The sequence below is a fragment of the Ruditapes philippinarum genome, unplaced genomic scaffold (assembly GCF_026571515.1).
Source record: "Ruditapes philippinarum isolate M1 unplaced genomic scaffold, ASM2657151v2 ctg10646_1_1_1_1, whole genome shotgun sequence".
Lineage (NCBI taxonomy): Eukaryota > Metazoa > Mollusca > Bivalvia > Venerida > Veneridae > Ruditapes > Ruditapes philippinarum.
The window spans coordinates 6,295-18,300 of NW_026862901.1; the positions used below are offsets into that span (position 1 = coordinate 6,295).

At 33.5% G+C, this 12,006-nt stretch overlaps 1 protein-coding gene across 1 annotated transcript; it reads right to left on the reverse strand.

Annotated features, from left to right (window-relative positions):
* Positions 1-1,175: 1,175 nt before the first annotated feature.
* On the reverse strand, positions 1,176-5,836 carry LOC132720575 (uncharacterized). The gene is made up of 5 exons (XM_060704735.1): positions 4,872-5,836; positions 4,136-4,343; positions 3,538-3,751; positions 2,598-3,271; positions 1,176-2,378 (listed from the first exon to the last, which is right to left on the reverse strand). Exons 2-5 carry the CDS (start codon positions 4,172-4,174, stop codon positions 1,935-1,937), a joined length of 1,371 nt encoding a protein of 456 aa, XP_060560718.1. The 5' UTR covers positions 4,175-4,343; positions 4,872-5,836; the 3' UTR covers positions 1,176-1,934.
* Positions 5,837-12,006: the final 6,170 nt, after the last annotated feature.

Sequence of the window (12,006 nt, forward strand, 5' to 3'; positions counted from 1 at the left end):
ATTATGTATTGGGTGGTTTCAAACGCAAAAATGGTGGTCAACATTTTTAAAATTGCGCAGTTGTACTAGTAAATTTTAAGAACCATTACACTAAACAATCAATGCAATATGAATATATCTATCAATCCTCCACCGTCTTAAATATTAGATTGTTACATACATCGAATAAAACTTCTACACATATCATACAGGCTTCAAACTATGCAATCAATAAACAACATTGAAAGACTTGGTATATAAAGTTACAGAGCGACAGAGTTGTGCAATCAATCAAAATTTCTCATTAACGTAATTGATGTCAATTCTAATGAGAATTCGTTAATAATACGATAATTTAATTATGAAAACAAATCAAACACAACTGCAGTTATAATAAAGGATTATAGACATTTTGAAGTTGTTAGAGGATTTAGATATTTAAACAGTTCGCGGTTGTTTTGCTTATACCAAACGTTTAATTTTCCGGCTTTTATTTGTATAATGTTTTGTTGATTGATGGGTGCTTGACAGTTAGCAAGATTTTTTATACTCTTGCACTCGATGAATGATAGAATTGTTGCGTGGGAAGGTCATGTGATACTACTTGATACATTCTATTGTACTTTTATCGTTTATTTGTCAATTACAGTAAAATATGATTATAATATTATGAGGCGTGATTTCCCCGGGATTGACTTTTAGGTAAACAAGGGCATCCGTAATGGATTATTTTTGTGTTTCATACCCCTGCTATTCTATGAACTGTAGGAAATACATACAACTATTTATTGTGAAGGAACCCAATTTTATTGACCAATTTCACCATCTGATATTGCACTGTTATAATTCTCAGAAAATTAGCAATTATATTTAATTGCTTTGCTGGTATATAACAAAGATCAATCTATTAGGACAAGTAGCGTCCGCAATCTAAAGATGTATCAGATATTCCCTGATAGGGGGCGCTATATAGTCCCTAGGTATGAATAATATTTAATTAATTAGTTTTATTTGTGAGAAGTATAAAGTTATCAGTCTTATATATAGTGATGAATGTTTCATCGATTTATATTAGCTTTACTGGTATCGAAGCAGTTTCCGATAAAAATATGAGGTTATTTAAAATTTTCCCAAATACCACGTCTCCAATTTAAATAAACTTTTGATATGACTAAGTACGTACAGGCCACGCTTTGTTATTGTAAATAAAAACCGGATTCCTAAAGTACGCATGCGCATTACAAAAGGGGCTCCAACGGGAGGTGTAAATTAGCCTTAATTGACGCGCTAAAGAAGCAGTTTCCGACACATTTTTTTAATCGTTTATTTTGCGGGTTTTTAAATCGGTATCGATATTTATTTTATTATAAGACTTTTTGAAGACCTATTTAGGCAAATAGTATTATTTTATATAGGGGTTTAATATGAAATATTCAGAAATTCTGATGAGATTAAATATGACATATGCAGTGATTTTTCGCCGAAAATATCATTACGTATTACAGTGAACTCGACAGTTCCGGGTCGTCGACAATTCCGGGCCACATTCAGAAAAATATGTTTATTATTTGGAAATGATTTAGTATTTCATTAATTTTATAATGTGTGATGAGAAAATTTAAATACGGATACATGTATACATAAGAAAAAGAATACTTGTTATTCATTTTCACTCATGGTCATTGAAACAAGACTAACTACTTTCCACGGCCGTATTTTGTATGTTAGTACCCAGAGTGTAACTTTATTGTATTCATGAATAACACATTAATTTACAAGGAAATATCTATCTAAATAAATTCTTTCTGCATAAATGTTATCTGCAACACATATAAAAAGAAAAAAATTCAATTTGTAACAGAACATGAATAAAAATATCCAACATACTTTAAGCATAAACTTGCCGTTTTATATTAAATAAGTGAAATAAAGTTTATTATTTTGTTCTCAGTTCTTCATATATTGTGTTTATCATTCTTCCTCATAGAAACGTGGGAAGCAGGCTTTGCAGTACCACTGCACATCATCTTCATCCAAACTCTCTCTCTCAGAAGTTTCTTCTCGCTCTCACTCAAACATTCGAAATGATACCAACCAGTTATAACACACAAATCATTATCACATCCATACCACTCGACACCATTTTGCTCATCAAACACTCTTCCTCTAACACCACACACACCACACGTATACTTCCTATCAGCTAACTTTCCAAATTTCTCCTTCCTCTCTCTTTCTCTTAACTTCTCTTGTTCCCTTTCATTTTTCTCAGTCTCTCTTTTCTGTTTCTTTGCTGCTTTCAGCTCATCTTCAGCTATCTTCTGTTTGCGCTTCATCTCCCTATCTTCTTCTCTCTGCTTCTTCTCTTCCAGTCTTTTCACTTCTGCATCTTCACGTTCCTGCAATTATTGGAAATTCGAAAAGTCAAACTAATTACATTTTCATTTTAAAACTAAAATTTGTGGGTCTTAAATTTATAATAATATAAAAAATCATGTGATTTAAACAACATAATTATAATACACTGTTATAAAAGATGACTGGAATTTAACAAAATTCTACACATCATTTACTATAAATCTGTATTGGTAAATATAATATTTGATTTAAAAGTATACCTTTAATATTTCAAGCATTTCATCTCCAGATAAAACTCGAGCACTTGTCACAGCCTTGCTGGGTCTCTTTTTTTGAGGCATTGGTTTTGCAGGTGGTGGTACCAAAATATCGGCCAAAGAGGCAGGAACCACACCTCTTTTCACCAGTGGGTTTTGCCCAATAAACTGCCCACATGTCTCACATGTAATGGTAGGATTATCTCCTCGTTCTTCCACAGGGAAAGACGGGGGTACCAGCTGACTGGTGTCAATTGCATCTGGATTGACTGGCATTATACCAGCCAATCTAAATGCATCCTTAACAGTGCTGGGGGCTGTCTGGTCTATGGCATAGCTTAATAGTACAGGCAAACGTGACTTGCCGATGCTACAGCCAGGACGTGAAAAGCTGACGCTTGACGCAAGCCTTGACACCTTGTCTTTCAAAGGCCCTATTACTTTCACATCCAAAGGCTGTAGATAATGTGTGGTATGGGACGGCAGTCCTACAAGCACCACATTCTCTTTCCTAGCAGCCTCCACTAGTGGTAATGATATGTGAGACTCGTGGTTATCCATCAACAGAATCACTGGACGCTCTTTACCACAATTGGGCACGAATGCTTTCACAAACCACTGAAGAAATAGTTCCGTATCCATATACCCACTATCAGAGGAACTAAAAAGCCATGAACCTGAAGGAAAATGCGTGAAAAATATTAAATATAATGTAGGTGTAAAATCAATTAACAAAAATAAGTTACTTATCTTTTTTTATAAATGGCTTTTATGATTTTTTACGTGAACACGAAACATTGTATGTCATGAGCTTAATATTAAGAGGATAAAAAACACTCCGTCGATACATCTGGTAACACATTAGTATATTATATTGTGTATTAAAATGAGTGCAAGTACAATGTAGATATTTTAAGATATATATTGTTAAAGATATTTTTACCTGGTAGACCATCTTTGTAGTTCCGGTGCGGGAAACCACCTTTAAATATGACCATGGTAGGTATAAAACTCCCATCGGCTGACACACACAAATGGGCAGTTACATGGTCATTTGTCATGTTATTCTGTTGAAATACATGACCAGACTTTGGCCCTATAACCCTCTCTCTTGCACACTCTTTTCCCGACCACCCCGTCTCATCACAGTTGTACACCTTAAATAAATATTGTTTTACAATAACAACGATAAACGTGATTGCAGTACGTTGATTTAAATCCGCTAAGTCTCTTAAATACTTCTTTACAATATATTAAGTTTAGTCGGTATTATTTTAATATTTTAATTAAATAAGCTGCCCAAAACGGATATAGAATAGTCGGCAAAAGCTGAAGAAACAAAAATTTCTTTGTAAACGGATCTAATTAAAAGAAAACGCATACTAGAGCTGAATATATACTTTTTTTATTTAATAGTATTTACGTCTAACACTTTGTTAAAACTTTACTCGGATTTGCCGTCCGGTGCATACGATTTACAAAGGGTATCTTTATATAGAATATTCTGTTTGAAAAGTAAGTATTGCTATCTCTCAACACACCTGGGATGGTTTGTCCATGACGTTATGCTTTTCCAACATATCTGACCAAAATTTGAAAAATCACTAGCAACCGTCTTATTGGACATCCTGTTTCTGCCTCTGTCCCGGCTCTCCGGCTTCCGAAACGCAAGCTGCGGATAATCAGCAATCAGTTTTCTGAACCACTCGTCACTTGGACCTTTACACAAGTTGAAGAGCGAACTGCGTCCTGTAATGAAACATTAAAAAACGTTACTTTTGACTATATGGCTATATCTCGGATTTTCATAAAGAAAATTATGTTATGTTTATATTAAGATTTCATTAGTCCTTATAATTATATACATATGAGCCGCGTCACGACAAAACCAACATAATGGGTTTGCGACCAGCATGGATCCAGACCAGCCTGCGCATCCGCGCAGTCTGATCATTATCCATGCTGTTCGCTATCAGTTTCTCTACTTGTTATAGAGTTTGTAAGCGTACAGCATAGGTTCTGATCAGACTGCGCGGATGCGCAGGCTGGTCTGGATCCATGCTGGTCGCAAACCCATTATGTTGGTTTTGTCGTGACGCGGCTCATATATATTTCATTGAAATGATAATTTGATTTGATATGTGTGAGACACTATAGCAACTGATATTGTTATGAGAAAAAAAGAGTTATTTTGATCATTCTAATGGGGACATATTTAGTTCCACCTGAATGTAGGAATATGTTAATGTTCAAACAACTAGGTTTGAAATTACATACCTGAACGTTTCACAATTTCCTGGACATAGCATCTCACCATCCTTCTTGTAAGAGGAAACCCCTGTCCAGCCATGTACAATACAAAATTTACCAATCCATCCGTCTCCTCTTTTGTCAGTTGCTTTTCTGGGCCCTTTTTCGTCCTTACATCCGGATTTTTCACGTGGTCATGCACGGTTGTTCTTGGCACATTAAATTCTCGTGCAGCCTTAGATATTGATAATTGTTTTCTTTTAACAGCCGACACGGCTTGCATAAGATCGTCATCATTGTATTTTTTTGGCATCTATAAAAAAAGAATAAATGACTTTTTAACATATGGTGAGTAAAATCGGCATGACAAATATCAAAGATCAAATTCAAATTGACTCCGTTTTTATTTTATAATTTATTTTTGTTAATCATCCTAAACACCCCATAAGGTGCCCCAGAATAAAAATAACCTTCTTTACGGGAAACAACCTACTGTTCAAGTACAGACTATGATATACAGAGTTGCCTCCCTTTGTTAGAAAAATTGGGCAGCGGTTTTCCTATTTTATGCCTTTTTCGCTTTTATTTTTCAGATCTGTTGGTCAAAAACGACGAAAATACAAAGTTTTAGTTTATATTGATTGATTATTATGGATTTTAATGATTTTTGGCGACTTTTGAAAAGTCGTCTGTTTTACGCCGGCAAAGGGGGAAAACTTGTCTTAATTAGGGCCTAATAGAGTTATCCTTTGCGCATGCGCATTAGTAGCACGTGAAATCCCCCATGCGAAAAATGTAAACACACCTGATTGTAAAATCTAAAGGTAAGAACGAATATATCTAATGTTTACCTCTGACAGTAGAAATTCAGTCGAGCGTTTCCTTTGATGATAGCGTTCTGGAAAAAGCCGTACCTTCAATTTTGAAGAGTTGCGATAAACGAAAATAACCGTATTGTCGGATACTACTAGCCGACGGATACTGCTTCGATACCAGTATGTTTGTGACCTACATTTGACCGTTTAATTTAACTCTTTTTCTTTTTTTTGTTGAATCAAAAATAACTGTGCTCCATCATTTATTCCTAAACAATGACTTTACCTATAAAGGCGAACGTCATATTTTTAGATAATAATGAAGTTAACTTTGTTTTTACTTGAATTCAATTAAATATCATTTCACTTTAAATATTGTGACAAAAATATATAAAGTTGAGCCCTTGTATTTCAATGGAGAAAATACCATTATAAACTCCTTCGTATACATGTATAAGTATTGTATTGAATTTCAAACACTACTCAAAATTGATATCTTGTAAATAAAATAAATTATGCTTCAATGAATAAGAAATAAGGCTGATTAACAAAACAATGACTAATGATTTTTTAATGTGCATCATTTAAAAAAATGTCTACTCACAGAAATGCATGTTACATTGATAAGATACCTTGTATGTATGAATAACTCCCTTGTGGATGAGGGGGGATTCCCTTCAAGTGTCGAGGCTTTTTGTTTGTTTGTTTTGGGTTTTACGTCACATCGACACAATATAGGTCATATCGCGACGTTCCAGCTTTTACTGGTGGAGGAAGACCTCAGGTGCCCTTCCGTGCATTATTTCAGGCACGAACGGGCACCTGAGTAGAACCACCGACGTTCTGTAAGCTAGCTGGATAGCTTCCTCACATGAAAGAATCGAAAGTCCCTGTCGGGATTCGAACCCACTGCGGTGAGGGGCAAGTGGTTTGAAGTCAACGACCTTAACCACTCGGCCACGGACGCCCCTTCATGTGTCGAGGCATCAATATTGCAGCGACCGTTTATCCCTGCGTAAGTGGTTGTAAGAGGCGGCTAAATGAGTTCGAATTACTAGAGTCTAAGTATGTATCTCTTAGCTCCAGCAGGTGAGGTGGTTTTGACCTCTGGTGTTGCTTTAAGTTAGATTAGGCAAGTTCACCTTTCCTTATTCAATGCCATGTGACGTATATTGTGTTGGTGCACCGTATAAAACAAACAAAACAAGCAAGAACAATGTATGAATAAAGTATATCCCTTTGCTTGTTTTTAATCTCTTTAAATTCATTGACTTGAAAATGTTTGCTATAAAATAAATGATTCATTGCTACCGGCTATGGAACGATAGTTAATTAGTTATTATCTGAACTTATTCACGAGGTATTCAGTATTTTATCAATTTTTATACATTCACCACATCTGAAGACAAGTTAATAGCACATTTTATAGACCATTGACAATACAGAGTGCAACTTTTTCCGAACTGTTATTTTTATGTATATTCAATAATTCTATCTCCAATAATTTCATGGAATCAGACGTCATTTAGTAATCTCAAACAGTGACTTACTCTAAATCGTAAAGGTCAATTGGATGTTGTTTACCGCTGGTTTTGATTAATCATTCATATAGTATAAATTCCCTCCTAATTGTTACAATATCTAAAGAACGATTTTCAACCATTAACCACAGGGAAAAGGCGTTTTGATCTGATATTATCCCCTACCTGATTCCCCCTCCCCTCCCTCCAGTCACTGTTACAACCCCCAAAAATATGATCTAAAGTCATTTTCCACATTTAGTACTCATAACAACAATAATATGACACTATTACACAATTTTCATTATACCTCTAGAGTATTAGTTATACAAGGGTAACAACTCTTTCGCCCTTCCAGTGCTTTCATTATAACAAAGTTTACATTCAATGTCATAACTCAGCCAAGTCTCTTTATATTTGTAAAAATTTGGTCTCGATCAATAGAGTATATGTATACATGTATGTATGCAATGACATGTGGAAGTTATGAATACTAAATGTGGAAATTGACTTAAGAACATATTTTTGGGGGTTCTAACAGTGACTGGAAGGAAGGGGCGGGTGTCAGGTAGGGGATAATGTTAGATCAAAGCGTCTTATCCTTGTGATATTGACAATATAATTAATTTCTTCATTTTTGATGAAAATGTTTAACCACTTGTGCGAATAAAAATCATTGCCAATGACAATTTGTCAATAATAACTCTTAAACGAACATAAACATACACAATATTTCAAATTCTGAAAAAGTAACATAAACGTGTTGTGAATAAGGCTTTGTGGTTATTTTCTTTTTATTTCGTTTCTTCTTCTTTCATTCATTTGATGTTGCTTTATAATCGTTTTAGAAATTGTATATCATATTTAAAAGTATATATTGCAAATATGTTACATTTATATGTGCCAAGATAATTAAGCGATAAATTCCTGTGTATTCGTTTTGACAATTTATCATTTGACTTTGATTTGTTACAATAAAGGAATAATTAATCAATCGATCATTGTTCGCCCTTACTTTTATCATTGTGTGTAGGCTTTATAGAAAGTTAGGCGGTACATGAGGAACAATAACAAGGAATATAACATAACAGTACAATCCCACTGAATGTACATCTTGTATCTGTTAAATAATAATGTAAATCAATAAAATAATGAGAGACTGTGCAAATAAAGAGACACGATAGTTTCCTGTACATCTGAGTCTTTAGAAGGAGACAATGGGATATAGATGGAGCTAGGACATATAGGAGGTCAAACTCTTGGGTCGACAATGATGTGTCATAGAAATACATTGTTCTGAGCAGATATTATTTAAGTATACGGTTACCAATGTAAATGATGTTCTATCTATAGATGGTTTTCCCCTCGTATAGTTGTAAAAACGTCAAGTAGACTCGCGCGGAGACATCTTAGCTACGTTATTTGACTGAACCATAATTACATAATACTGAAAGCAATATACAAAAGTATTCATTTGATATTGTTCATACTCAAGATTAATATATTGTCATATTTTTCTTTGAATGTCATTAGCGTACAGCATATACATGCAGAATGGTAATTCACTTTGCAAATATTCCTTTTGCGCAAAAGAAACATTTGGGAAGAGCGTAAATTTTAATAAATTGACATAAATGTTAGAAGATGAGTGTGCTGTTTTCAAGGGAATACATTGTAAATAAATTACAATTTGATAAATTCCTTGCAGTTATTTCTTTGAATCTTTTTAGCATATTACCATTTGTAACCAAAACAAGTATAACGGATGACAGGATAAACGTCAATGTAAGCTAATATTCGTGACTAGCATCCAGTTTCGTTCGTCATGTCCGTTAATTAACAAAAGCACCCAACATGAAACGAGTAGTTTTCAGAAAACCATTTAAGGAGTGACTTGGATGTGTTTTTTTTTAAATTGAAGACTGGTAAATTTCTGATTGGTTAGAAATATTACCTGTGACACATTCCCTTTGCTGATCGTATATGACTTTGGCTTTGGTGCCTTTTGAGTCCCCCTCCCCTTACCCTCTTGTTTTAGCCCCACTGGATGCTTTACAATCATTTCTCAACCAAAAGCAGCATAAACAGTTCTACTTCAGTATTAAACTTTTGATATAACTAGATTAGCAAGCGACATTAAATATGACCAATGTCATTGACACAGTTGAGAAATATATAGGCAACTTTAGGTTATGGACCATGCTATCAGATAAATATATTATTTATCCCAGTGGAATTTGCCTTGTCGGATCAATAACTACATACAACTCAGATGAACACAATCGTAAAATTCTGAAACAGAGTAGGTGATTGTAGAAATAGTACTCCCAAAGGTGGCGTTTGTAATAAAATATAAATTGTGCGTTATACTTTGAGAAAATGTTAAAGCTTCTAGGAGGAGCGACTTTTTTCCTCTAATATTAAATATTATCTCTCTCTGTTTTAAAAGCGAAAGACAATGTTTAAATACAATATTACATATATCATACAATAAAAACCCAAAAGAAAGTTAATACGGTAAAGTTGGCAATGTTCTCGTTTTAAGTGTGCATTTTCATGATCGATAGTGGTAAACTTATCCCCTTGGAGACCTTTGCAGTTGATGATGTAACTGTTTAAACGATGGTGATCCGCATCTTAATATTCTTACTAAAACTTGAATCAAACTGTGTCTATAATTGTGTTAAATATTGCCAAAGGAGTCGTCTTTGCCTTTGTTAATCTTTAAAAGACTGTTCTTGTAGACAGAAAAAATGCTTGAATTTTACAAACAAAGGTACTGAAAACGGACTTTATTTCTTATATTTCTAACTTCATATCAAATGTTTAATAAACTCAACAGATACTTTTTTAAAAGAAAAGCAATATGAAGTAAAAATCATCCTTGTAATGAATTCAAATGATTTCATAGATCATAGCTTTATAATTTGTAGAGGGAGAAAAGTAATGTATACGGGACAGGGGTGTTGGAATGTTATCATTAAGACATTATAAAAGCATTCTGGGAAGGGAGAAGTGAAGATACCTGTAAAGCAATGAAAACAAAATTCAACAGACTTGATTTGTTTGAGTTGTTCATGAGAGAAAATGAAAAGTGCAAAGTTTCTCGCACCCTGTCCCTCTAGCGTCGGCCTAAGCAGTATTTAACTTTAAATACTTAAACATTCTATATTAATGATCCGGAATGAGAAGGAAAATATAACAATACTAAGATGAAGTACGAAGCGATTCTGCCAAAATACAGCAAGAATAAACTCATTTCTCAAATAGAGCTGATGTAATGACCAACTTGTGTCTGTTTCATGTCTAATGTTACATGTGTTATCTCGGATTTGGCATAAGTCAACATTGTAAATGATTTATTTGGATCAAATTGAAGTAGATGTCGGCCTTCCAGAACTTATGTCAGCTGAATCAAGACAAAATATATTAATGTCAGCGTTCATGATTTGGCAAGGCATTTTTCATTCCATTTATGGTATGGCTTCTATCATCTTTTTATATAGATTTTTATTGTTTTAGAAATCGTTCGGCCGGAAGTTAACGAATTGACATCGTTCACTTTCGGTTACATCGGGATATAAAGTAGTTCTAAGTAGTTCTCTGAAACTGTTTTAAAATGTTTTATATTTGGACACAAAATAAATAAAATCAACTGAACTTTTTAAAAGTGATTAGAATTAAAATGTTAGAAATACTATTATTGTCGTCCAAAGTTTAAACATATTAATTTAAGCTCGATTGAGAAACAAGTTCTTGCAACTTATATTATTATAATAATATTACTTTCGAGTCCGCTTCCTGGAACCAACCAATACTGGTGTCATATGAAGAAACATGGTCGTGACCCGAGTAGATCTCTAGGCCTACATATTGAAAGAATTAATGTACTGAAAAGATCGGCCTTAATTAATAAAACTAGCTTTTTCTACAGCAACATTGTGTCAGATGTCAAATAAGCTTTATTCTAATTTGTTATTCTTTCATTTATTTACTTGAAAAAAGCGTAATAAATAATGATTATTAAATCATGTCGACTTCTTCGATTTGAATTATATATTTTTGTGTCATATATTTGATGAGTTCTTGTTGTTTTGTCAATTGTTCTTCTTCATATGAAAATACATTCTTTGATGTACATTCTTTTCCAATAAATAAAAAAATGATTAAATTTTGTTCCTTATCATTGGTAATAAGTAAAACCACTTGTTTGTTATCATGATTGCCATTTCAATATTAAAACCTTTTTTTTTAAAAAAAAACATCTAATGTTAAGTAATAAATCCTTTGTTAATAAAATGCCTTTATAAGCATTTAATGCTTTCAAATGATCATTTTTCAGCAGTGTATTGTGTTATTCATTATTGTATGTAAATTTTGTTTGTTCAAAATGTTTAAATAAAATATATTGACACTTAAGATAGTCATTTGACACAATGAGTAGCAAAGCTACGTTTATATGACCGTTGTAGGCTTTCTATTCTGCAGTGCGCTAATCAGATTATCTTCTCCCACTCAAAGACTCAAAATTCCACCATATGACATTTTATTTTTAAACTAACTTTTCTTTATCTGTTATCTTGTCGCTGCTTATTTTTTATTTGTATCATTTATTTTATTTTCTTTATATTCTGTTTGCTTCCTTGTTGGTTTTTTATGTCCCCTTCGAGGAAAAGGCGGAATATTGTTTTGCTAATGTCGGTCTGTCGGTCTGTTTGTCTGTCCGTCGGTAGACCATATGGTTACCGTTGATGATCTTAAAAACTATTTATCTCAAAGTCTTCATATATCACATACTGATGGACCATAACTAGTAAATGACCCTTA

What these genes read in the sequence shown, in the direction of transcription:
- LOC132720575 (XM_060704735.1), bottom strand. Translation starts at nt 4,174, where the DNA reads ATGTTGGAAAAGCATAACGTCATGGACAAACCATCCCAG. An exon ending in TCATGGACAAACCATCCCAG is followed by an intron (nt 3,752 to 4,135) that starts GTGTGTTGAGAG and finishes TATTTATTTAAG; the next exon opens with GTGTACAACTGTGATGAGAC. An exon ending in AAATGCTTGAAATATTAAAG is followed by an intron (nt 2,379 to 2,597) that starts GTATACTTTTAA and finishes CAATAATTGCAG; the next exon opens with GAACGTGAAGATGCAGAAGT.